Below are 27,514 nucleotides of genomic sequence, written 5' to 3'. Positions count from 1 at the left end.
TCAACATGTCACAAAGTGTTATTTATTTTATTCATGTATAACACAACTTTTAAACATTTCACAACAATCATGCAGGAATAATATGAAAACTTGTACAAAGTTTTACAAGCTTTGCCAATCACACAGAAATAACTGGGCTTCACATCTTCTCAAAAACACAAATGTGAGAAAAAGCTGCAGGTGCTGAGACACAAGACAGTAAGAAAGAAATTAAATTATTAATAACTGGGCCCCTTAGTTTGCAATTTCTTGCTTAAAATATTAATCAAGAATTGTTTAGGTATTCTTTCTCCAGTTTCCTCCTTAGAAATAAACTCAGATTTAATAGTGGGTTATCAGTCCCAATATTATCGGACACAGTGTGCATTAGTGAGGTAAAGTCCTATCTAAGTTCATACCAGCACCCATCTCCTTAGCGTAGAACATTAGCTTCAGTTTAATATCTACATTCAACCATCACAAGATCATTAAGACATTATATATTGATCAAACTTTCATGCTAGTCTAATTTTTTTAAACAGTTGTATCAGTCTTTACAGATCTGGAACCGGTTCTTGGGGTAATTTATTTCTTAGTTTTACACAAAATTATTATTAGCTTTTATCATTAGCATTTCACAAAAAGCTAAAAAGAGCTTAAAAGACACACAAATCATGGTTCAGTCTCCACTGATAAAAAAAAACCCTCCAGAAAAATTTAACTGCAAGTCAAGATAGTAAGTGTACATTTATTTATAGTGTGAATAAAACCAAGCTATTAAAAATGTAAAAAGAAACAATTTTGTATGGCAAAAGCAATTCCGCCTTCTAAAACAACATTAGATCATTAAATATTTCCAGAAAATGGAGACAAATAGTATGTTTCCCAATACACAGTACATAAATAGGGTAGATACAGCTTTTGTGTTTTAATTATTTAAACATAAGTTTTGTTTGTTTTATTAGTGTTAAACCAAGTTTATGCTAGATTCTTTCTCAAACTAGCATGCTGTGACACTGTAGAAAAATTAAAAAGAAACTATTTTATTTGGCAAAAAGAAATGCACTTTCCAGTATAACATTAGATTTCTAAATATTTTGAGAAAATGGGACAGATGAGTGAATTTCACAGTGTGGCAGGACTTCACAACCATATGCTAACCCAACAGAAGCTAGCTTGAAGGTAAAATGTAAAAACAAAGTGTAACAGTAAAGGCAGTAAAGACTAAGGATTTGTACCACTTTAGCTATCCCGACACAATTAAAAAAAAAAAATATATATATATATATATCTATAAATAGATATATATATATATATATCTGATTTAAACCAAGATATTGGACATTTAGGCTTTTTAGGCATCTGATGCAAGCTAAATATCAGAGCGTCACAAAGGCAACACAAATCTTTGTTCATTACCCATGTCTAAAAACCTTTACAAATGTAAAATCAATGCAATCTAGATAATACATTTACATTATGTTTTGCATATTTTTTAACCAGAAATTATTTTTTTACTTTTATTAGTGTTAATCAAGCCAAGCTCATGCTAGCTTCTTTAGCTAACTAGCAGGCTGTGAACATTTGTTTTAAAGAAACAACTTTGAGTAAAACAAATTAAGCTCATAATAACAGCATCATATTTCTCAACATTTCCAGAAAGTAGGGACAAATGTTTAAAGTTTCACATTTATGAAGGACTTCAGGACCCTAAGATTACAAAACTGAGGTTAGCTTGAAGGTTAGGAAGTGTAAAGTGTGAAGACGAAAATTAGCACCCCTACAGCCATACTGGCACATAAATGACAAATTATTTAACAGATTAATACAAAAATCAGACATAAAAACGTATAATAGTGTATAATAGTGTCTAAAATGCACTCAAGGAATGAGAATGTTAGCTTTTAGTATCTAATGCAACATATATGTTTTACTTAAGTCATAGTACATGATATTAGACTGTTTCTTTTAATTTACATTTTACAGTACAACTTTAATGCTGAATTTAGCCTTTTGAGATGTTGCATTCTTTGGTAAAGAATGGTTAAAAAAGGTTTATATCTGACCTTTTCAGTACATTTGCTTACACTGCACAGATAATCCTAACATTTAACAAAATGCCTTGTACAAAATTTTAAAGACACAAGGAAAATTATAGTAAAGTTTCCACAGTAACTTAGAATACATGTAATAAATGATTGCAACAAACTGACCAATTTTAAATGGTTAAACCTACAAGGGCAACTTGTTATAGTATAGGTTATATTCAACTCACAGTTGTTTGCACTAAGTCTTGGACTATACCATGCTTCTGCATTAGAGTTTCCTATATTTTTGTAATTAAAAAATAAACAACAAAAACCAAGCCTGACAAGTCATTGTACTTAAAAAGCATTTTAAAGAATGTATTTGGCAGTTTTAATCTGTTACACAGTATCAATTTTCACTTTATTTTATAGTACCCGGCTGTAGCTGTTCATAAAAACATTAGCTTTCCAAATAGTTTGATTTTAAGAGCTTCAGGGCTTATAACAAACCTAAAAACACACAAAATAAAAAGCAATACCAATAAATATACAAATCTGGGGCTTATGTCCCACTGAAGAAATAAAATTAAAAGAGACATGTGTTTATCTTGTACAAATTAGAACACCAGGACATAATTGTCCAATTCTTAGACAGAAAGCTGTAAACTCAGTGTAAAATCTTCATATAGTTTAGCAAATGCATCGAGATAATCCAGTCTTTGTTTAAAGTTAATGAGATAGTAATGACTTCTTTGTAAGAGTACTCTCAGATCCATTGTAATGCATCTGATGGTGCAAATAGGTATAAAGACAAGTATTTTAGAAGGCGTTTTCTCTCATCTGTGATCAAAACAGTAACACGCTTTAGACCTCTAGTTTGAAAAATGCCAGTACACAATTTTGGTAACTCAGAAATATTGAAAATACCTATAACTGCTATAATTACAGCGCAAATTAGGAAGCAATTTGTTCTAAAACATGTTTGCGAAATGTGAAAATACAGTTTGAGGAAGAGTCTACTCATTTACATGGTGTAAATGCAACATTAAATCAAAAGTACAGATTGGTGAAAAATCTACAAAGTCCCTTCTATTTCTGCCACCAGACAGCCACAAATTTACAGTAGACCACATTTTATTGTAACAGTTTATCATGGAAAAATAAGAAAATGGGACTTAAGAACAAGGATGAAACATGGATTCTTAGTTATTCCTCAGACAAATTTGTACAGTTATGTTGCTTTCGGGTGAGATATAATTGCACGTGGATGCTGTGTAGAAAAGAATTGCATTAAAAATTTTACATAATGTATCTGTAGTGTAATGTACGAGTATCTGTACTGCACCACCCGAGACGAGTGGACAGAATCAGCGTGGGGAAAAAATCTCTGCTAAGTAAGCAGGAAAATCCATAATTTTCACTGCGATAAAAAAAATGGACATTTAAAATTTCAAGGGAGAAATAGGCAGCATAAAACATAACTAGAAGTGATTTGAAATGAAAAAGAACCTGCAGGATGAACATTTATCCAAATGTTTTTAACTTTCTCATGATAAATATTGAGAAAAAAATAACACTTTTTTGTTTTGTATTTGTAACAAAAACAAACATTGCAAAGACAAATAACAGTCTTATTTCTAACAATCTCTAGGCTGAGTGAGCCGTTTCAGACAATAGCATGCAAATAATAATATGTAGACATTTTGGAAGCAACATTTTGAGTTACGGGTGTAACACACTCCTAAGGGACCGAGATTATCTGTGAGTTGTGTAGTTGTTTAAAATTTGTTTGCTTCTCTGATGCTGTTAGACTGGAGAGCTACTCTCCTTAACTAACCTTTCTGGATGCAAAGACAGACTTGGTATTCCTTCTGGTCTGCTTACATTTGCCATTTCACGTTAGCTTAAAGGGTAAATATATTTTAGAAACATAACACCTAGAAATACTGAAAATATGAAACATAAATAAATCATAATGGGTTTTCGAAACATAATTTTAAAAGCACTTTTTGACAGTAAATCATCCCTTTTCTCTTCCCCATTTCTCTTAAAATCAGGAAGTGAGTACTAATTATAGATGATGACAGATCTGGAGCCACAGTCTCTAACTGGATATTTTAGTCAACTGGATAAGAATTTTTAATGGGAATAATTTGAATGTATGTGTGGCTACTTGAATGCAACATAACAAAAGACCAAGTAAACACTTTGGCAATACAAATAAATCTACGTGGAAATCTTGTTTGATCCGACAGACGGCTTGAGCAGGGAGTAGCGAACGAGACCACCAAGGCACCCAGAGCTGTTGTTTGTGAGCATAAAGTTTATCAAGAGACTTTTACAGCAGTTTTCACTTTTTACGTAAACTGTAAGTAGAAAAAGTCTGATGACGCTGACAAGTCATGTGAAATCAATAACTGCACTTGCATGTCTGTGCACATATGTATAAGGATGTTGGACAGAGGTGATCGTTTTTAGAAAAACTGACTTGTACTGCTGTAAGGGTGTTTTTGATAATGGCTTTAAATTTGATAGACAGGTCAGTGCAGTGGTCCAGTCTAGCTTTATCATCTGAGGTTATTTAGCAAAATGAAATTCCATTTACTTTACAGTGGTCTTGAAAGGGTGATGGCTGCTTTTATTACCTCTAGACTGGACTTCTGTAGCTCTCGTCTACGTTGCCTACTGCTGGACCAAAACGCTGCTGCCCATCTGCTCATGGGTAACAAGCGACCTGAGCACATTACCCCCATATTGTCCTCCCTGCACTGATTGCCTGTACCCGTCAGGATTGACTCTAAGATTCAAATTTAGTATTTTAAATGCTTCAACGGTCTGGCACCTCCTTATCTAACAGAGGTTTTACACAAGCACGTTCCTGGAGGATGTTTGATGTCGGAACTCTTGATGCTTTTAAATGTTCCTAGGACCCGTCTTGTGACCCGAGGAGACAGAGCCTTTTCTGTTGTTGCTTCCAAACTTTGGAAAATCTTCCTCTTACTGTAAGGAGGGCTAACACCTTGAATGATTTTAAGTCCTTTTTAAAGACTTATCTTTTTAACTCTGCTTTTAATTCCAGTTGAGCAGAAACATCAGCTCCATTACAGCTACATTATTGCAGTGTGGTTAAACATTAGTTGATAAAACACGTACTTGGAGACAAGTTATACACAACCACTGCATTGATCCCTAACATAAAACCTGATATTCTGATGACACAGTTGTGGGGAGGAACATATGGACACATGCCTGTGTATATATGAATAAGGATGGTGGTCAGAACTGGAGCAGAAATTAACTCTTTCAATGGAGGCTGAATTCTAATGTTTTGAATCACAGCTTTTTGTCACAGGTGGCCACTGCGGTGAATTACAAGCTGACTGGACTTGCAACAGAATTCTTTTGAATTCCTCTGTAGATAGCTGGTTTGATAGGTCTCCCAGATACTGCACTAAGACAATGGTTCTTCTGACTTATTCTCTCTGGGTAAATTGCTGCTTAATTCTTCACTATATGAACCAAATTTAAGCCCCAGACTTTGCCATCACTACTTTCATTTTGGTTGGGCACTATGTTATACACTGATGACATAGTTCAGCATTCCAGTCAGAAAATAATTCCCAAACTCTCAGCTTTGTTCTCAGCTCACTTTTTTTCTTTCACGGTTTAACATTTTTCTCAGGTTTAGCCAGGGAAAAGAATATAAGCAAAGGAAAAAGTGGTAAAAATTATGATATATGGGCTTTACATAATAAAATGTAAATGTAATATCAGCCAATAAGGATTTGATAGAAGTACTTTGAAAATTAAAAACACATTTTGTTTTCGATCAGCCCGGGGAATTTCCCACATTTTCACTAAGGGTTGCAATCAATGAACATACAAATTCATTTCCCTTAGCTTGTTTTAAAATGCTACATGCAACACTAAAATTAAGCTGCTACTATGACTGTTAGACAATAGCCTCCTGATTAATGAACAGCTGTCTCTGTTTCGATGAAAACATTAGCATCTGGTAGAGATCTCCAGTATTAGCATTGAGAAACAAATGGTAGTATTATCAGGTGGCAAGCACACAAATGATAGCAAGACAAGTATAAAAAAAAATAAAAAATCTCCTCCTCTCACCCTCATAAAACAAAATTACAATCACCCCTAACAGGAAGCAGCAGTCTTTCTAGTTTCCAGCAGTTCAGGGTGAAGTAGAAACAGTGCAGAGCCGTTCCTCATTAGCAGTCTTCTCTTTGCAGGAGGGTTCACAGAGGATTTCTTTGTGTGGTAGCGGGTAGGGGAAAGCTGCTCCGCTGCAGGTGCTACTGTAAGCCAGTTTGTTGAGGCGAGACAGGCCTTTGATGCTGCCAGGAGGCCGTCCGGGGCTGACCTTATATCCTGCGGCTCGGGTCGTACCGAGCGGCCTTCCTGGGCTTGTCTTGAACCCTGCGGCTCTGGTGGTGCCGAGGGGTCGCCCGGTGCTGGTTCTGTAGCCAGCCATCTTAGTGGTTCCCAGAGGCCGGCCGCGTCTGCCTGTCTTCCCGGCACCTTTGATCTTTTTCTTAGCGTCACTGGGTGTTTGCTCCGAGCCTTTCAGGCCAGGTATTTTTCCAGGTGAGCGTTGGTCGCCGCCGAGAACATCCTGTCTCTGGCACACCATGGTCTTGTGGCTCTGGGTGGGTAAGGCCATGGGGGCCAGCGTCATCTGGAGGGAGGTGGGAGGTGGAGGAGGGTAGAACTTATTGGATTGTGAGGTGCAGAGTTCGAAATGAGCCGCAGGGTGGTGACCATCCTCTGCGAGGCAAGATGGCCTGCTGTTCATGCAGAAGTCAGCGGTGGTCACCTGGCGCATCATCTTTTGCTGGGGGTCAAAGTAATGGGTCATTATTGCACACAGAGTGAGTGAAGCTTTTATTCTACAATGTGAGGACAAAATAAGAAGATATTTAAACCAAGCTAAGCAATCCCACTTCAAAAGCCAAATATTGGTTGATATTTTGTTTCAGTTCAGTAATCCCTTGTTTTTCTCCATGCACAAGGCTCCAAAAGATCTGTGTATCAGTGATTTCAAGAAAACCATCTGACTGCATTTAGTTTATAAAGTTTATAACTTTAATCTTGGCACTGGCAATTTCATCTATGGTGCCTTGAAAAGTGTTCCTACTCCTTGAACATTTCCACATGTTGTCACATTAAAAGAAAAAAAACATTAATGGACTGTATGTGATAGACCAGTGATTGATTGGATGGGTAAGGGAAAAAAACACGTTTTTATTTTATTTGGGGTTTTGTTTGGCAAATACAAATCAGACAAATCTTGCATGCTTTGTATTCAGCACCCTTTACTATGACACCCCTAAATAAAAAACTACAGCCATTAAATTTCATTTAATACACTCCATCTGTGAGTAATTTAATCTCGGTATAAACCGAGCTGTTCTAAACGAACAAGAACAAAGAACACAGACGGCAGGTCAGGACCTTTGTTTTCTGTAGGTTCGATTCTTGTGATGTTGTCTTTATAAATCTCTCTAAAACAAGTCGACATAGTCGGTTGCAGGTCATCCAAACTGCTGCAGCCAGAGTCCTGACCAACATCAGGCCAATGGATCAAGTCCCACCCATCCGTAAATCACAGAACTCGCTCCCTATTAGCTGACGGACAGAATTTACAATCATATCAATGGTCTACAAAGCACTGAATTGTCTTGGGCCTCGATACAGTTCAGAGTTGCTGGTTAGATATGAACCATCAGTGCATTTATGCATTAAAGCATGTTTCCCAATGCACATCTGGTTGTTTTTATAAAATCAGGAAAGCACATGCTGTTGATGTGTTCACACGTTTTCAATTTTAAGACATTTTATGAACAGAAATAAAAACCTGATTTAAATGTATTTGAGCCTCTGATTCACAGATAATTGTCAGATTCAGATTTTTGGTAGTTTTCAAGTGCTTCGTTTTACTTGTTTGTCGCCCTGCCCTCTAAAATGTAACAGAAGCTGCTATTAGCTTATTAATTAGTCGGGCTATCGGCTCAGGGAAAACCTGCAATCGGCTGCTTAACATATAAGATCTTCTTGGCTTCAAAATAGCATTACCTTAATAAGAGCAATAGGAGGCACACCTTCAGTTTACAACACCATGACTGTGACAGGAAATTTTTCTAAACAGTCAAATTTGTCTTGCCAAGTGAAAAAAATGCCTTCTTTCAGCCAGCTCACAGGCAGTGTGCAGCCTTACTTGATGCTTTGTACACAAGGAGAGGTGAAAAAGCTTTAAAACCTTGACACCAGTAGCCAGCCTGTACCTAGTTTCTATGCTTCTCAGGTCTGGAACCAAATCCCTAAAAACCTGAGACATAAAGAAACCGCTGGCTCCTTTAAATCAGGCTTGAAAACAGAGTACGTCTGGGTTCCCGTAAAGGTCACAGATTATGTGTCTCAACCATTTGTTTTAAACTGAAATTCTGTCATGTCCATTCATGCTATGCTGAAATTTTCACTTACCTTAAACTGAGGTTAACCCTCTAAAATGTCTTTGTCAAATGAAACAGTGACCCAATTGTCCTGAAGAACACCAGAACCCTGAGAGAAGTGCAGATTTGCCCTCAAGCAAATCCTAAAAGCACAGATTAAGCATTGTAGTGCTGCAAGAAAAATATATTAAACTTAATTTATATTTGATGTAAACATCAGTATTTAGCCTGTAATAATGAAGATACTTTAAGTAGATGCTCTGTGCTGCAGAGTAAGCAAGGCTGTGGACTTTACTACCAGGTACACCTCACCCTCTTTAGTATTTTCCATTCACAAATACACGCACATGGATTCTGCATCTTTGCATCCAGACACAACCCCCCCGTTACCCTGGCTGCAACACTGACTGCTGCTTTCAGCCTGGTTCTGGCCCGGAGAACGGTCCAGCAGAAACGGTTCTGAACCTTGACATCAGGAAAAAAAGTGGGCAGGTTTAAGCGTTTAAGTGCTAATATTTTAAAGCCGGAAAAATACTAAAAACTCATCCCCCCTCCCCGAAAGAACGAGCTCCGGGGGTTACTGTACCTCGATTGTTCGCAGATCTCGGAGCAGAAGGGGTTAAGGAGAAAAATAATCTTTCATCCCTCAAAGCGGGAGTCGATCCATTTTCCCCCTAGGTTGTTTTTCACCTCGCGGCTCGGTTCGGCTCAAAGTATAGTGAAACACATCGAATCGGTTCGGCAGCGAGGCCGACAAAACGTCTCCGTCTGTCGTGGTTCCTTTATTCCTCAGCAGCTCCGGTGGTTTGGATAAGAAACGCAACCATTTTCCATTAAAAATTAATAAGAGTGGAGAGCGCGTTCTGAGCATGCGCAGCAGAGGTTGAGGTTTCCGAACCTCTGCGCTTCAGGAGCCGCTCCGACACATAAACGTAGTAGAATACGAGTGTTCATGGGCCACAGAACAATGAGGTTAAAGGCTGTCTTTATTTTTAACACTGCTGTCGAGAAAAGATCATTAAACGAGTTGAAAAAGCACTGCTCGCCGTGCAGGTGGGAATTCCGTTTCTTTTGCAGGGATCCACATCATTTGCCTCTTTACACCAAACTGAATCTGCTCCAAAAAAACATTTATGCAACAGTTCATGAAATAATGGAATACTGACCTAATAAAAAGGTGATTCTGACGCATAATGAATTCAATTTCATTTCAACGTTTAATGATTTATTTGCATATTTACGAAATTAAGACATTCAAATAATTATATTTTCATGTAATGTATATTTTGCAATTTAATTCAAATGATCTCGTATATATATATAGATATATATCTATCTATATATATAGATATATATCTATATATATAGATATATCTATATATATATAGATATATATATATCTATATATATATAGATATATATTTATATATATATATCTATATATATATAGATATATCTATATATAGATATATCTATATATATATATATCTATATATATAGATATATATATCTATATATATATATATCTATATATAGATATATAGATATATCTATAAATATATATCTATATATATAGATATATATTTATATATATCTATCTATATATATATAGATATATCTATATATATATATATATCTATATATATAGATATATATATCTATATATATATATATATATATATAGATATATAGATATATCTATATATATATCTATATATATAGATATATATTTATATATATATATATATATATATAGATAGATGGATATTTATTGGGTGGTGGTGTTAAAATAGGCTAAATTGTAATTAGATGCAGTTCATGACACACTTCATACCTTTGCTTTTCCAGGCCTCACCCTCCCCTCTTCACTTTTTATCATAATGCACATTTTCTATCTCACTGCTTTCATGACATAGCCAATGAGAGCACGTATCCATTCATATATAATATGGGTAATATCCTATTAAGCCTACAAAGTATACACACAATAAAGCACAAATATTCACATAAAATCAACTGTTAGAACAAATCTGGCTTCCTTAGTTCGTCAAATCGAATCGGCACAATGAGTCGGCTCGGTCACCACAGACAAATTTGTATCCCACTGCTTATAAATAATTTAAAAACCAAGGATGTTGAATAATTAACTATATCTGAGCACATTGCGTTTATTTCTTCAGCAACAAGAAATATAAAAATAAGTTTGTTTAAGACCATGTTTTTATGCTATTTGTACACAAATTTGACTATAATGTGCTATCTATTTAAAAGAACATAGCTTAAACAGCTCATTGGAGAATTGTGTTGCTTTAATGTTAAACGTGGTACGAGACAATTTTGTATCGGGAGTATAAGAAAAATGGCTGAACAGTCGAGTGACGCACATAGAGAGGAAAATACAAACTAAATAATCGAAGAAATTATGAAACACAGAATAAAATCTTCATCTTCCACTCTGATGAAACTGTAAAGATGAGTGTATGTGGATTGGTGAAAATGCCTCCATTTAGCCCCGGTTCCTCCTCTACAAGACCTTGTAACGACCTTTGCTTGTTGGCTGGTAGGAATTTTGCTAAAGAAGGCAAGAAAGAAAAAGAGGCAATTAGTTATGTTAAAGATCTTAAACCAGCTACTGCTAGTTATCTATATGCTTTTAATATATAATGACCAAAAAGCAGTTATCTGTAAAGATACATACTAATCTGATGAGCTCTTCCTTTATTAGCCGCGTGATCTCAGTTTTGGCTTTCTGCACAGCCAGTTCACTTGCACCTGGAAATTAGACACAAAACATTCAGTCAGGATGTGAAGTTTTACAAACAGCTCCACGGAGAACATTAAAAACTCTCTGAGATAAATAAGGTCTTAAACATTAAACAAAGAGTAAAAAAACTCCTATTCTTCCTGATTATTAAACCTTTGTAGCAAGGTCCACTTAAGAACCAACATTGTATCATGTTGTTTTTTTTTATTTTGCCCTTTTTATAAGTCATAAACTTTACAGGTATGTGAAAAAGAGCCATAAAGAGCAGATCAGCACACGTTATGTAACTGTCTGGTGGACATGTGTGTGTGTGTGTGTGAGTTTTCCCATCCAGAGATAAAACACAGCATAGCAGATGTTTTATTATGTGTTGAATCCTATACTGGGTGACAGGACAGCAGTAGATCTGGTCTCTAATACATACTCTCAATAGCCAGATAGATCTTGCGTTCTCCCTCCTTGGGCTCTTTGCCTGGAGGGAAATATGTTCCTCTGATGGTGATGGCAGCTTCAGAGTATTCACCAATCCTCTGCAAAGCCTCTTTAGACGTCACCTTCCATCTGGCCGTCTGCAAAAGAACAGAAATTTGATGAGAGTTTTAAGAAGAGTTGTCTATAATACTCTTTAAAGGAGGTAAAAGACACCCAATACTCAACAGGCTGTAAGAGCAGCTTCTGTATCTTATTTCTGTCTTTATTCTTGTAGGTAGAGAGGTCAGAAGTTCGTTCTTTATGCTAAATTATGTCACCCTTTGCGTATCCATGAAAAGGTAACATTACTATTAGCCGTGGGCCGGTTAATGGTGTTAAGGTCAACCAATATTTTAAATAGTTCTTGTTTCAATCTATTCTGTCATACCATTCCTAGGATTTAAAGTCCTGATAAAATGGCAGAGAAAGTGCTGACGAGACCAGAGCTTTCTCTGACACTCGTTGTGACCAGAAGAACTACTTATAAAATATGCATCAAAAAGAGCAAAAGGAAAACAGTGCAGCTGAATAATTTACAGACAGAAGAAGTTAGTTCATCTTTGGAATATGTCCAATTTAATGTAAAAATAAGTTTATGTTGATTAGATACATTATATGTAAAAGTGACTTAACATTTAAGATGAAGAGTCGTGTTTAGCCTGTTTCACCATCGACTACAAATAAATGGATGTGAAACAAGTCAGACCATTAGGGTAAATGTTGGATAAAGAAACATTTATCCTAATAAAAAAATTAAGAAAATACTCCAACAGTCTTCTGCATGATCTGGACTACACGGGCCCAACAAGAACTCACCGAATACCCTCAAACATGGCTCAAAACCCAAAGACAGGACAGGTTCCTGAGTACTGTAGGACCGCAGCGACTAGGTGTCATAATCGATGGCAATGACCAAGAATTTGTCTACATTAACATTTTTACTCAACACATATTTTTTTTAATAAGTTTATATTTTATTTCATAAACTTTAACAAACATGGAAGAGATAGAAGTAGAGCTTTATTATGTGTGATGATGTACTTCTATCTCTCCCATGTTTGGTCCGGCACCCAATCCTGCGGCGTTTTTACTGTGTGTGTATCTTTCCTTTATCAAAGTGTAACAAAAATCCCATCTGTTTTACTCCTCGCCGTTCTGAATGTGAGGATAAGCCCCTGGCTGCTGTCTGTTATACGTCAGTAGAGTCCGACTCCACTCAGCTCCGGCTTCACAGTCAGCTACGCCTGGTTATAAATGTTTTCAAAAAGAGAACAGGGTCTAAAGTTTGGGAGTACTTGAAGTTAGCAGATGACAAAGGCGAGGTTTCTTGGGTTTCTCAGGTTGTCTGTTACGTTTATCTCTGGACAAGTGATGAAGGAAACCTTCTGGCTAGAATCCGGGCCCCATTTCATTGGATAACGCGGTTCGTGTTGCTGATAATGTGCAGACTTCGGCCAGCAGATCATACCGATTTCATTTCTGACTGTTTTAACCACAATTATTTGTACAGATAACGTTGATATAAAAATTGATGCATTTGATACAGAAAAACCCAACAACAGGAAGAGTTTTTAACTTTAAATCGTTTTAGAGGAACATACTTTTGTTCCTTTGAAGATGAATCATTGAAATTAGTCCCATTTTTGTTTTCAGTTCAATCATCATATTTAAAATCTGCAACATGCTGAATATGCAGGATTTGTTTTTGTCACGCAGAAAGTAGCTCTTTATACAAATATTTCATGCTTTAATCTGCCCTAAGTCTGTGTTGATATTTTATTTAGAGGGAAGCAATAACTGCCAAAACTTTGTTGCTAAAAAAAAAGTTTTATATTTTGATTCAATTATTGATTTATACTAGTCAATTAATCACAAAATTAGCTGCTAAATATAAAATTAATGAAATCAATGGTGGCAGCCTTGGAGAATGGTGCGTGCAGCTGACCTGAGGGAAGTCGTTGATCTCCAGCTCTTCTTCATATCTCTTGACAGTCTCCGCCTGCTCAGCCGCCTGCCGCTCCTCCTCCAGCTTCTCCACAGGTGTGTAGTTCAGTTTGGCGTTGATCTTCTCCGCCAGCTGCTCCGCGATGGTCTTGGCGGACACGGATGGTGTCATGATGGGGTCGCCGCGCAGGATGGCGTTGGTGGCCTGCTGCATCACATCCTGTACACAGAGAGGAGATGGTTTTGGTGCATGTGGGAGTTAAACTAATACAGGACTGGAGAAACAGAGGGAAACACATAATCTGCAGAGCGTACTGTAATGTAAAGAAAAATGTACTGACATTACAACAAATAGAAGTAGTGTATAATCTAAAGCATTACCACCCTCAACCTCATGAGGGCAGCAGAAGCTTGACTTGACCTGAGCTTCGGCACCTAGGTTCTTCTGAGCGTTGATCTTGAGAGCAAGCTTTTTGGCTATCTCCAGTTTCTGGTTGTTTCCAGCAGATGTCGGAGCGACGCCAGCCACCCCCCCGGGTGTGGCGGCTGCAGCCGTCACGGTTCCAGCCGGACCGCCAGCCGCACCGGGAGCAGACAGGTCCTTCACCCTCTTCTTGGAGTTAAACATGCTTTCTATTTGCTCCTCGATCTGAGGAAAGAAAAAGTTTGCACAAATGTTGCATGATTCTAATTATTTAAAGTGTGTTAGAAAACCCGAAACAGTTACTCACATCCAAGGCTCCCTCCTCATCATCAGAGTCCTGCAATCCGAGTGCGGCTTTCTGTAGCTTCTTCCTCTCGTTGGCCAGGGCGTGTTCTGTCTCATCGAACTTGAACCCTTTTCCTGAGAAGCCACTGCTGCTCTTAATGACCTTACCCTCCTGCATGGATCAAGGAGCAGAAAAAAACAGAAAGAACAGGTTAGAAAAAGAACATTTAATGCTCAGAGATGATTCAAAAAGCAGCATGACCTGCATGCTTCTTTTATGTAGCTTCATCTTACCGCCTTCTGCTGGTCTTTAAAGGAGGCCCAAAGCTGCTCCAGTTCTGGAGGGACAGGAGAGCCAGACAGCTCCAAGGCCTTAAGGATGTCACCAGCATAGCGTGCCTGATCCTCTGTAATGAAGGTGTAGGCGTAACCCTAGGAGAAAGAAATATGTCATTTGAGAAGTCTTGGTCTTGTCTCAGATGTGCTGGACTCAAGAATCTTTCTAAAGACCAATTAAGAGCACAGCTGCAGAATCTTTCTTGTTTTAAACTACAACAAAGTCTAAAACTTCTGGTTGTTCGTGTTTGTTTGTGTTTTCAATGCCGCCACCTATGCCCCAAAGTGCCGAGGATGAGAAGAAGAGAGGGATGAGTAAGGAAGTAGGGGAAACATTTTCCAGTGCAAATAAACTGATGTTTCTGTCTATACAAGATGTAGAGAGAAGGAACGCTGAGTAAGTCAAGTCCTCCACCTCCACCTGTTGACTCCACTCACTCTGCCTGCAGCTAATGCTAAGTCCGTTAGCATTTAGCTGGATGTACCCACTCTTCAGAGTTGTCTGGTTTATCTTTTAACTTGTTACCTGCTTGTCAGATTTATCGGATAAGTAGCTGAGGTTCTGTTTACATACAAGTTTGGGTTCCCCTGAAAAAGTGCAGCAGTGTAACCAGTTAGTCTGGGGCTCTGTTGTAGGTTAGCTACCTAATGAGCTGCTACAGGTAGATTTCCTTAAAACATTTCCAGCAACAGTTTGCTATGATTACAGCAGCGGGCGTGAAAATGGTCTCTCAGTGGTTTAGTCTTGTCTTGGTCTGGACTCTGTCTCAGGTCAGTCTTAAAAGTCTGAGATAACAGGGCAACCAGATTTTGAGGAGTAAAACTGAATGACCTTGTTGCCCGCTCTGCCTGTGCGTCCCGCCCTGTGGACGTAGTCCTCATAGTGGTTTGGGCAGTTGTAGTTGATCACCAGGATGAGCTGCTTGACGTCCAGACCCCTGGCTGCCACAGACGTGGCCACCATCAGACGACACACTCCAGTCTTAAAATCATTGATGATGCTGTCTCGGTCGTACTGGTCGATGCCTCAGAGGAGAAGAATAAGAGATACATCTCAAAGATTGATTGCAAAGGAATTAACCCAGATAACAACTGAATGGCAGAATACATGGTACCAATACACAAGCATTCCCCTTATCTCAGTGTGACTCGGTACCTCCATGTAAAGACAAGCAGGGGTACGAGGCTTTCATCAGATCTTTCAGCAGTCCGTCTGCGTGCTCCTGTTTGTCCACAAAAATGATGACAGATCCCTTCTCCTGGTAGTGACCCAAAATCTCCAGCAGCTTTAGGAACTTTTTCTCCTCATCAATCACCAGCTACACATAGAGAGAAGCAAACAAAGAGGGAGGAAATTAAAGAGGAGGAGTCAGATTTGATTGTCTCATTTCTTTCCAATCTCAACTATATAAAACTATAAGCTGGAATGGCTGGAAATGACTGTAGATAGAAAGGATATTTTATTTCAGTGAGACATAGTTAGAATAAGACTATTTACCACATGTTGCTCCACATCAGAGCAGACCACACTGCGACCTCCCACCTGCACCTCGATGGGCTTGCCAAGGATCCTGCGAGCCAACGCCTCCATGGCTCTGGGGAAGGTGGCTGAGAACATGACCGTCTGTCGGTCGGGACGCACATTGTCTACAATACGCATCACCTGGAGGACGACAAAGTATTTATTCCCGATTTCCTTCTAAAAATCTGCATTATAATGTAGCACCAAACACAGTGGCCTGCAAAACCATTCATAAACCTTAAACCTTTTCACATTTTCTCACAGAACAACTGTAATTTGTTTTTTTTTAAATTGGACTTTAGTGATAGAACACAAAGTAGAACATAACATAATCTAAGTAATAATCGGAGACGTTTGCTGTGTATTTGTATTCACATCCGTTTTGGTCTGACAGTTTTAAAGAAAATCCTGAATAAATGCAACGTGTGGCAGTAAATTAACACTGCACATCTCTCTGATTACACCATCCCTACTGTGGAACATGGTGGTGGCAGTATCTTGCTGCGGGGATGATTTTTTACAGCAGGGACAGGGAAGGTGGTTAGAGTGGGTAGGAAGAGGATGATGCTAGATACAGGCCAGGACCAGAAGGACAGTGGCCCTAAAGACCCAATTCAATCCAGAGTTACTATTGGAACCATTTAAAACAAGCCATGATCATGTGTTAGAACGGCCCAGTCAAAGTCCAGATCTAAATCCAAGCAAGAATCTGTGGCAAAACTTGACAATTATTGTTGGCAGACACTTTCTATCCAATTTGGTCAAGCGTGAGGAATTTTGCACAAAAGAAGGAGGAAAAAAATCGGTTTCTCTATGTAAAAAGCCCCCAAAAAGACACGCAGCTGTGATTGCAGAGAAATGAGGTTCTGAATACAAGTGCACACCTTATGTTTCAGAATTTATTTTAAAAACATGATAAAAAAGTATTTTCCTTCCGCTTCATAATTATGCCCCATCACAAATTTAATACATTAAAGTTCATCTTTGGAACGTCACTAAAGGTGAACAAAAATAAAACCAGCAAAGGGTATCAATAGTTCTGTGAGACTGTTTGTGCCAACATTATAGTTACTATCGAGCAAGAAAATTAAAACTCTTCTTGGAAACATTATAAATGAGCAAAGCGTTCAACATTAAGAAACCCTGAGAAAATGATTTCAGTATGATCTGCTTGATTGGACAGGCGACACTCAAAACTCTGGATGTAGACAAACCGAAATCAGAAAAGCTCAGGAGGAACTGGATACAAATGTTTCAAAACACCCACCTGCGGCTCGAAGCCCATGTCAAACATCCTGTCTGCTTCGTCCAGCACCACATACGTGACCCTCCGCAGGTTGGTTACCCGGCCTAGATGCCAAGGAAGAGGAGCAAAAGGAACATCAGCTTTGAGAAGAACTCAGCACTACAGATAAGCAGCCTTCCTCTTTCTAAAACAGTCTTTTTCAAGGTGTCGCTACTTAAAATTACTCAATGTATTCATATTTCAAGATATTTCTTTTCTCAGGGCTGCATTTCAGATTCCTTTATTTGCTTGTCTTTTGTCTTGCGTACCATCTCAGGGACATGAGGGACCTGTAAAAGTCAGAAAACAGCCTCAAGATACAATACAAGAGATGGAGCCCCATCACCTACAAGGGAAACATATTACAGATTACCTCGCATGTGTGGAAACAAGAAATAAACCCTGGTTTTATATTTTTTTAAATATTTAACCACTAACAAAGAATATGTCATTTAGCATACTAACAGCATTTATTCACGTAAGGGATGAGGGTCATAACCTACAGTGTATTTGTGAGACAAACAGTAATATGGTGTAAATGGATTGCATGTTCTTTGACCATCAAACAAAAACTAAGCTTTATTTGTAGTAAGAATTACATAAACTGTCCAATCCAAGTCCCTGTTATGGCACAGTTATGAATAATCCCAACTTGGTGCAGAAGGAAGCGACAAGGCTGTACCACGTCCACCTACCTGTGCTTGCCCTTATCTTCAGGAAACACATCACTGTCTTGTGGATTTGACTGATCCCAAAAGCGATCAAATAATGTCAACAGTTTAGTAAAAAAAGTACTGATTTGGATTATTGTGAATACTGTAACCTTTAAAGCATGCAGATTGACCACAAAGGCTGCTAATCAACATCCTAATAAAGACCCATGAAGGTGGAGGAACTCACCGCTGTTGGCCCCCAGCATATCGATCATTCTTCCTGGTGTGCACACAATGATCTCTGCTCCTCGTTTCAGCTCTGCAATCTGTAATCCAACCACATCAGCATCAGTAATTTCAGCATAAATTATCTTTAACCACATCTAATCAGCTGGGAATTTCTCCATATATCATTTGCATGTTAAAATCAACAGACTTAAAGTAAATCTGGCTCATCAGGCTGTTCTGTGTCATAAGTGTCAGCATTAGGACGACATGGTGCATTTTCAGGTTGATCGTCCTTTCAAAACTCAAAAACCCAGACCCGTTTCCAGCCAGTGAATGTAAATTGTCTTGGATGACGTAAAATGTTCTGCTTCTAAATTCAGACAAGACAGAAGTTGTCGTCTTTGGACCGGAGTCTTTAAAAAAGAAACTGCTTAGTCAATCACTTAACCTGGATGGCATTAATTTGACCTCTGATAATAAAGTAAAAAACCTTGGTGTTAACTTTGACTAGGACATGTCATTTAAATCCCATATTAAACAGGTTTCTAGGATTTCCTTCTTTCATCTCCAGAACATTGCCAAAATTAGAAATATCCTGTCCAGGAGTGACGCTGAAAAACTAGTCCATGCATTTGTTACTTCAAGGCTGGACTATTGTAATTCTTTTCTATCAGGATGTCCACAAAATGCAGTTAAAAGCCTTCAGCTGATTCAAAATGCTGCAGCAAGAGTTCTGATAAAAATTAAAAAGAGAGATCATATTTCTCCTATTTTAGCTTCCCTTCATTGGCTCCCTGTTAAATCCAGAATATAATTTAAAATTCTCCTCCTTGCATATAAAGCCCTTAACGATCTAGCTCCATCATACATCAGAGATCTGATTGGTCCATATGTTCCTAACAGAGCACTTTGTTCTCAGACTGCAGGTTTACTGGTGGTTCCTAGAGTCTCTAGAAGTAGAATGGGAGGCAGATCCTTTAGTTATCAGGCTCCTCTCCTGTGGAACCAGCTCCCAGTTTTAGTTCATGAGGCAGACACCCTGTCTACTTTTAAGGCTAGACTTAAAACTTAACTCAATTAATAAAAGAGTAAACTGATTCATATATACACTGGTAGTTTGCATTTGAATATTTCAAGTTCTTAAATTACCTGGGTTGGCAAAAACCTTACTTTGCTAGTGTAAACTTTACAATTAATAAAAAATGTATAAATTAACATGAAAGTCAGTGTTGCTTCCTCCCTGTAATTGGTGTGTTCTTCTGCAACTTCACTAGTATTTCTTTCCAGGGTGATTTAATAGATATTCGTTTAAAACAACTGAACAAGGAAAGTAAAGGATCAGGCAGTGTTAATGTGGGAGTTTTTTTTTTTACCTGTTCGCTGATTCCTGTCCCTCCATAAACACACACCACCCTGAGTCCCAGTGGTTTGGAGAACTTCTTGCACTCCTTTGTGATCTGCAGAGCCAACTCTCTGGTAGGAGTCATGATTACAGCTGTGGTAGAGGGAGAAGCAAAGGTAATACATTCGTTTTTAGAGTGTTTAACAAGTCAAACTGTTCTCTCTTATCATTTTCATCACTTGTTTGGTTTTTAAAGAAAACATTTTAAAACTGTGGGACGTCTTTTATAAAACAGGTCCTTACAGATGGGCCCCTCTGCCTCCTCCAGAGGCCTCTGGTCCATAATGTGTCGGAACATGGGAAGCAAGAAGGCGATGGTTTTCCCGCTGCCAGTCTTAGCGATGCCGATGAGATCTCGACCCGACATGATGGCAGGGATGGCCTGTGCTTGGATTGGTGTGGGCTTCTCGTAGCCATGTCTGGATGGAGGAGAATAAAACATGGATGCGCTTGGATTGATTTTCAAAGTATTTACATATCTGAAAAGTAGGACATGCATTTTTGTTGCCCCTTTACTGTAATAACCCTAAATAAAACTCTGTGCAAGCAACTGCATTCCACCCGTGTGTTATTTCCACTTCACGTTTATGCACTACTTGGATTGATTCTTGTATATAAACACAGAACAAAAGCAAGGCACATTTACTTCTAGTGGTTTTATAGACGAGCATGACACGATGGGGTTTATTGTAAAGCATTACTTTAATATTATCTCACTCAATTTCTTATTTTTATTTAATAGCTCAAAAAGGTTGCAGAATAAATCACAAAAGTAAACATTGTTGCACTCACCTTTTCAGGGAGTTGAGGATCTTCATCGACACCCCACACTGCACCCATGTCTTGATGGGTTTGGGACAGCCTTTCCCTTTGACAATTATACCTTCCAGTTCCAGCCTGTATGCGTTCAGTTCTGTATATTGTTACAACATAAAGACCCAACAGAGAGATGTTAGATGGAGGAAGAAAATCTGAATTTGTTTAAGTGCTGATAGTTCATCTGGTAGAAATATTACTTTGAACCTTTATCCACCCTAGCTTTTAGATTTATTGTGAAATATATGAAACTGTTAATGTACAAGGATTAGGAATGTGTCTATTTTTGCAACAAAACTGTTTCAACTGACCCTCTGTGGTCATCTTCGCCAGCTCAGGGACCTCCACGTAGAAGTTCTTGCGGTATGGCTCATACTGGATTTTGGCGTGGTCCACAGGCTCCAGGACCTTCCTCTGTTTGGTCTGAAAGCCTGTAAGAGCCGTCTGCAGGTCCACCTCCTCTTCCTCTGATGAGTACTGTCAAACACACATCAACAGCAAGTTACAACCTTGTGTACGCCGACATTCTTCCATCTAGTCAGGTAACCAATGCTGCCACAAACAAACCTCCATGGCATCCTGGTCGTTCTCCATCAGCTCACCCTTCTTCTTGTGCATGAGGGGTTGTTTTTTGGTCTTAACTACCGTCACCACATTGGATACTGTCGTTGCACCTTTCTGTTGATTACAAATTATTTTAAAATGTATTCAAGTCTCAACGAGTGTTAGCAAAACTTTACATTTCCATTAAAAGTGAAGCACTCACCTTATCATTTCCTTTCATGGGTCCTATGTTGAATTTCTTCACCTCCTGTTTGACCTCCTCCATGTACGCATCTAGAGGATCCACTTCGTCCTCCTCGGCCTGCTGCTCCATGGGAGTCTCCTTCTCATCCTCACCCTCCTCTTTTTTAACTTCCTCTGCATCCTTGTCTTTTCCCTCCTCCTTTCCATCCCCGTCATCTTCATCATCCCCCTCCATGAGAGCAGGACCTTCCTCATCATCATCTGATATAATAAACACAGAATTTCATGAGACAAAACTACACAAAGTAGTGCATAGTTGTGCAGTGGAAGGAAACAGATCCGCTGTTTTCAATTTTTGTTTTTTTTATAAATACTAATCTAAAAAGTGTGGCATGGCAGTGATGTGACTAAATATGAAAGTTGAGGTCGTTTTGTAAAAGCCATTTTAAAACTAGATTTATCTTATAGGTCAAAAATTATTTATAAGCTCCAAAGTTTCAACTTTCAAGGGGCCATTGCAGTATTTTAAGAAAAACTACATGTTGAAAAGTATGAACCAAGACCATGAAAGACACCTAAAACATTTCCAGAGGAGCGTATTTGTGTACTTTCTTCTGAATTTTCTTTTTTTTTATCAGATCCATCCCATTTTGCCTCCTTACCGTCATCGTCCTCAAGGCTCCATTTCTTGCCCTGCTTCATTTCTTCCAGTTCTCTCTTTATCTCTCCAATGTTTTCAATAGCCTTCTTCCTCTGCTCCTCTCTCCATTTCTCCACCCGCTCCTTCCTCTTTCTCATTTCCTCTTCCAGTTTGTTCTGGTCAAAGTCTTGCTGCGAAGACAAGAAATGTTCATGTTTTACTAGCATCCCAAGGTGAACATCTGAGGTCAAGAACATCCTAAAATAACCTATAGAACTTACGTCCTCGACCTTCTCATCTTCTTTCTCCTCTTTAACCTTTTTCTTCTCGGACACAGGCTCAACGCTCTCTTTCTCTGTGCCTTTGGCTCTGGGGGTAACACAACAAAACCCAAATAAAGTTTTACTTGATTCCAACAAATGTGCCACATCTTCATTATAAACTCATTCTTGTACATTTTACTTTTAGTTTTTTGGTTTTTTTTACATGTACTTGGTACATCTGCAATTTTGGTTCCCTTATTTCAGACCTTTACTGGGGTAAACATTTGCTATAAGTTTGGATAGCCAATAATTCTAAAAATATATGATACAGAAATAATGTAGTAAATTTAAATGTGATAGCAGGAGACTGCTCCTACGTGTTTTGGTTTGCTCAGGAGTTATAACCACAATGAAATTATGGTCACATCTGAGCAATTTTGATGTACCTTTACAATGTATCAAAATACTTAACTACTAGGTGAAATAAACATAGTTGGTGGTAAGTACAGGTAAATAGTTGGTATGAATTGTTACCACCTAGAATGAACCTGAGGGAATGAAGCAGGGCTCAAAGAACTGGGGGCTTTAATGAACCAGAATATGAAACAAAAACTCACTTTTCGTCTGTTTTCTTGCTCTTTGCCGGGCTGCCGGATCGGGACCTGCGAGTTCGGCTCCGACTGAGTGATCTCTTCCTTTCCCGGCTTCTGGACCTCCTCCTTTCTCTGCTCCTGGACCGCCTAGACACCAGACACAATCACAGCAGTAAAAATCAGACAAGACAAGAAAATAGAACTTGGACTTATAGCATAAAGATAGTTGCTTCAGATTAAATTAACTGCTGTTAATTGAATTTAGATTCTATTTCTATTTATAGTGATCAGTTAACTCAATCCATTCAACATACATTTTTTGCTTATCTGAGGTCAGTTTGCAGAGGTAACAGGTCCGAGAGACCCGTACATCCCTCACCCCAACAATACTCCCCAGCTCATTGTGTGGGATCCCAAGGCTAGAATGGATAAATAATCCCTCCATCAAATTTAGTGTCTGCCCTCAGGTCCCCTACCAGTGACACCTTTCAACAAATTCTCCAAAGGGAGGCAATCAGAGGCCAAAACTACCTCAACACCAGTTCAACCCAGATCCTCAACATTTTTAAATCTTTTTTTTACTACTTAGTTTTTCTCACTGATGTGTAATTTAAGCTGAGATTTACCCATGAACTGTATTTTCACTGAATTGATTTTGAACTGTTTTAAAAACATTTTAAAAAGTTGTATATTCTATTTTGCACAAAATTACAATTGATTTGTATACAGCTATGGTTTTACACATAATTCAATGCACAACTCAGGACCTTTTCACTTCACAACATCTGTCAGCTCTGACCACTGCAGTGTTGCCTCTTTTCCAAAGTTTTTTCATATTTTTGCACAATCAAATTTCAAAACTTTAAAGATTAAAAATTTCGCAATTGTTTACCTTTCATCTATATCATTACTAATACAAATGTATACTTTCTTTGCACATTTTGTTCACTTTTATTATGTACATAATATTTAGATCAACACACTTTACATGTCTAGTGTGTTTGGTCTATATGTCTGCTGTTTCAATGACATTCTTAAGGCTTAAATCAATAGAGCAGATTATATTATATTCAACTGCATCCAACATTTAGTTATTCAAGAACAGGACAAACTATCCTGACTTTTAAAGCCAAACTCTAATAAATTCGTTGAATAATAAGTATGTAATCAGAAGTACATTATCTTAGCTAAGATGAAATTGTGCCAGATATAACAGGTATATAAATGAAACAAATATAGGACTAAATATAAAAACTCTTACCGGAGCTAAAAGTCGCATAAAACGTCTATTTGACAAATATGTAGCTCAAAATTAACACTTCTTTTCGTTGCTATTATCACACCCGGGTGACCGGTACGTACCTGGGTCTTTTCCTGTCTCTGGACCGGGACCTTCTGCGGTCTCTGCTCCTGGACCTATCTCTCCTGTTTCGGTCTCGGTCATCTTTCTTTGAGCGCTTGTTGTCCGGGGACCGACTCTTGGATCGGCTGCCCGACCGTCCCCGGGACGCTGAACGCTTTCTGTAGTGTCTGTTGATTGGGAACAAGTTAGCAGACGTGTTCACTATTAAAGAAAAAACACAATTAGCTTCAAATTAAACAGCGAGTATTCGATCGACTGGAGAACGTGCAACAACACCGTTTCAGCTAGCATGCTAATGTTAGCATATCAAATGGTACTGTCAATTAAACGGTTAAAATGTCTCACCTCGACTCACGTCCCATTCCGAGTCAACAAGATTTGCACTAAATAAAGGTCAAATAGACTTAAGGTTACTAATCAGTCTCGAAATGCAGGCGATAGTTTGTTTGCGTCGCTGACTCTGACAGAAACGTATGAAAACTGCGACAAACGTGTGGGAAAAAGAGATAGAGCGCCCCCGCGTGTTTGGAGGTTGGAGAACCATAAAAACTAAATTTGGCGGATCCGCAGAAAGAAAGAAAGAAAGAATAAATAAATAAATAGGCACCATAATTTCATCATTTCGCCACAAAACAAGCAAATGATCAAATCAAAGTCTGAGTTAAAAAAAGATTAAAATAAGACATGCGGGAAACGTCAACTGGGCTCGAAGCCGTGATAGCAGCGTTTAGAAAGTGAAACTCATTTTATAGATCTATTACATACAGTGAAATATTTCAAGGGCTTATTTCTTGTAATTTTGATGATTACAGATGATAAACCCCCGAAATGCAGTGCCTCAGAAAACTGGATTATTACAGGTCCTTCTCAAAATATTAGCATATTGTGATAAAGTTCATTATTTTCCATAATGTCATGATGAAAATTTAACATTCATATATTTTAGATTCATTGCACACTAACTGAAATATTTCAGGTCTTTTATTGTCTTAATACGGATGATTTTGGCATACAGCTCATGAAAACCCAAAATTCCTATCTCACAAAATTAGCATATTTCATCCGACCAATAAAAGAAAAGTCTTTTTAATACAAAAAACGATAGCGGCCTTTAGCTCATCCAGAGTGTTGGGTCTTGAGTCTCTCAACGTTCTCTTCACAATATCCCACAGATTCTCTATGGGGTTCAGGTCAGGAGAGTTGGCAGGCCAATTGAGCACAGTGATACCATGGTCAGTAAACCATTTACCAGTGGTTTTGGCACTGTGAGCAGGTGCCAGGTCGTGCTGAAAAATGAAATCTTCATCTCCATAAAACTTTTCAGCAGATGGAAGCATGAAGTGCTCCAAAATCTCCTGATAGCTAGCTGCATTGACCCTGCCCTTGATAAAACACAGTGGACCAACACCAGCAGCTGACACGGCACCCCAGACCATCACTGACTGTGGGTACTTGACACTGGACTTCTGGCATTTTGGCATTTCCTTCTCCCCAGTCTTCCTCCAGACTCTGGCACCTTGATTTCCGAATGACATGCAGAATTTGCTTTCATCCGAAAAAAGTACTTTGGACCACTGAGCAACAGTCCAGTGCTGCTTCTCTGTAGCCCAGGTCAGGCGCTTCTGCCGCTGTTTCTGGTTCAAACGTGGCTTGACCTGGGGAATGCAGCACCTGTAGCCCATTTCCTGCACACGCCTGTGCACGGTGGCTCTGGATGTTTGTACTCCAGACTCAGTCCACTGCTTCCGCAGGTCCCCCAAGGTCTGGAATCGGCCCTTCTCCACAATCTTCCTCAGGGTCCGGTCACCTCTTCTCGTTGTGCAGCGTTTTCTGCCACACTTTTTCCTTCCCACAGACTTCCCACTGAGGTGCCTTGATACAGCACTCTGGGAACAGCCTATTCGTTCAGAAATGTCTTTCTGTGTCTTACCCTATTGCTTGAGGGTGTCAATAGTGGCCTTCTGGACAGCAGTCAGGTCGGCAGTCTTACCCATGATTGGGGTTTTGAGTGATGAACCAGGCTGGGAGTTTTAAAGACCTCAGGAATCTTTTGCAGGTGTTTAGAGTTAACTCGTTGATTCAGATGATTAGGTTCATAGCTCGTTTAGAGACCCTTTTAATGATATGCTAATTTTGTAAGATAGGAATTTTGGGTTTTCATGAGCTGTATGCCAAAATCATCCGTATTAAGACAATAAAAGACCTGAAATATTTCAGTTAGTGTGCAATGAATCTAAAATATATGAATGTTAAATTTTCATCATGACATTATGGAAAATAATGAACTTTATCACAATATGCTAATATTTTGAGAAGGACCTGTACATAGGATGCTGGCCAGTCAAGCACAGTAACACCATGGTCATTGAACCAATCATTGAATCAGCAGAACCTCGGGGTGATCATCTCCATGCCATTCTGCATTGCTGCAGTAATTCATGCAAAAGGAGGCTTCACACCGGACTGTAAGCAACGTCAATTCTGTGCCTCTCCACTCTTCCTCTAGACTCTCGGAAATCAAATTCCATATAAAATGCAAACGTTACTTCCTCTGAAAAGAGGGCTTTGCACCACTGACAGTCCCATTTTTTTCCTCCAAAGCTCAGGTAAGGCATTTCTCACATGGTCTTAGGTTCAGGAGTGGCTTGACTTGACATGATGGATGCAACATTTGTAGCCCGTGTAAGATTAATCTGAGTGTAGTCGCTCTTAATGTGCCAACTCCATCCTGAGTCCACTCCTTGTGAAGCTCAAATTCTTGAATGGATTTTGCTTGACAATCCTCCCAGTGCTGCGGTCATCCCTGTTGCTGGTGCATCTTTTCCTACCACTCTGCTTTCTATGAACATGCTTGAATACACATTTTGCAGGCAGAAACGTAAGCCTAATGAAAAGTATGTTTAATGCATGCTTAAAGGTTATTTTCAAAAGGCACTTTTAGTTTTGACAAACGATTTTACTTCTGTAAAAGTAAAATCTCAGGTAAGTGCTGGAGAACGTTTTCTCAAGGTTCCAGGAGTCCCCACTTAATCCCCTCCCATGGCTACCCATCCATACCTAAAGCAACTCCTATTTAAACAAGGGATAATAATATAGCATTTTGCTTTAGCCCTACCTGTAAATCTCATTGGTAAATTGTAAGATGAAGAATATCACAAATGTTTTTGCAACTTTTGTGTTACTTGAGCATCATGAATAAGCCAACAATATTTCCCTCAAGGTACGTCAAAAAAGTTTATAGTAACAAATAATCTCCAAATATCAAATTTCTCCTTGAATAAATAAAGAGAGAAAAGAAAGAA

At 38.6% G+C, this 27,514-nt stretch overlaps 2 protein-coding genes across 5 annotated transcripts; both read right to left on the bottom strand.

The window, feature by feature from the left end:
• c11h5orf24 (chromosome 11 C5orf24 homolog) lies at positions 1 to 9,463 on the bottom strand. 4 transcript variants are annotated; one of them, XM_047379781.1, is made up of 3 exons: positions 9,063 to 9,463; positions 8,824 to 8,941; positions 1 to 6,858 (listed from the first exon to the last, which is right to left on the bottom strand). In XM_047379781.1, exons 2-3 carry the CDS (start codon positions 8,842 to 8,844, stop codon positions 6,199 to 6,201), a joined length of 681 nt encoding a protein of 226 aa, XP_047235737.1. In that variant the 5' UTR covers positions 8,845 to 8,941; positions 9,063 to 9,463; the 3' UTR covers positions 1 to 6,198. The 4 variants fall into 4 exon arrangements, with proteins under 4 accessions (XP_047235737.1, XP_047235738.1, XP_047235739.1 ...); XM_047379782.1 differs by lacking the exon at positions 8,824 to 8,941 and having other exon boundaries at positions 9,063 to 9,459; XM_047379783.1 differs by lacking the exons at positions 8,824 to 8,941; positions 9,063 to 9,463 and adding an exon at positions 8,508 to 8,811.
• A 1,148-nt stretch (positions 9,464 to 10,611) lies between these two features.
• ddx46 (DEAD (Asp-Glu-Ala-Asp) box polypeptide 46) lies at positions 10,612 to 24,718 on the bottom strand. Its single transcript, XM_047379533.1, has 23 exons — positions 24,558 to 24,718; positions 24,212 to 24,379; positions 22,874 to 22,996; positions 22,275 to 22,362; positions 22,016 to 22,184; positions 21,373 to 21,614; positions 21,174 to 21,284; positions 20,918 to 21,083; positions 20,583 to 20,703; positions 20,034 to 20,209; positions 19,762 to 19,883; positions 18,408 to 18,486; positions 17,490 to 17,572; positions 16,199 to 16,363; positions 15,857 to 16,019; positions 15,533 to 15,726; positions 14,659 to 14,796; positions 14,387 to 14,536; positions 14,077 to 14,304; positions 13,657 to 13,875; positions 11,665 to 11,809; positions 11,175 to 11,248; positions 10,612 to 11,048 (listed from the first exon to the last, which is right to left on the bottom strand). Exons 1-23 carry the CDS (start codon positions 24,572 to 24,574, stop codon positions 11,001 to 11,003), a joined length of 3,189 nt encoding a protein of 1,062 aa, XP_047235489.1. The 5' UTR covers positions 24,575 to 24,718; the 3' UTR covers positions 10,612 to 11,000.
• Positions 24,719 to 27,514: the final 2,796 nt, after the last annotated feature.

Source organism: Girardinichthys multiradiatus, chromosome 11 (genome assembly GCF_021462225.1).
Source record: "Girardinichthys multiradiatus isolate DD_20200921_A chromosome 11, DD_fGirMul_XY1, whole genome shotgun sequence".
NCBI lineage: Eukaryota > Metazoa > Chordata > Actinopteri > Cyprinodontiformes > Goodeidae > Girardinichthys > Girardinichthys multiradiatus.
The sequence above is the reverse complement of the archived record's forward strand: the minus strand, read 5'-3'. Positions and strand labels throughout refer to the sequence as shown.

Bases quoted from the DNA above. Each gene is read 5' to 3' on its own strand.
- c11h5orf24 (XM_047379780.1), bottom strand. From the start codon at position 6,882: ATGACCCATTACTTTGACCCCCAGCAAAAGATGATGCGCCAGGTGACC.
- ddx46 (XM_047379533.1), bottom strand. The intron at 22,997-24,211 runs GTACGTACCGGT...TCTGGTGTCTAG, and splicing joins AGAGACAGGAAAAGACCCAG to GCGGTCCAGGAGCAGAGAAA. The intron at 16,020-16,198 runs GTAAATAGTCTT...CTCTATGTGTAG, and splicing joins CTGATGTGGAGCAACATGTG to CTGGTGATTGATGAGGAGAA.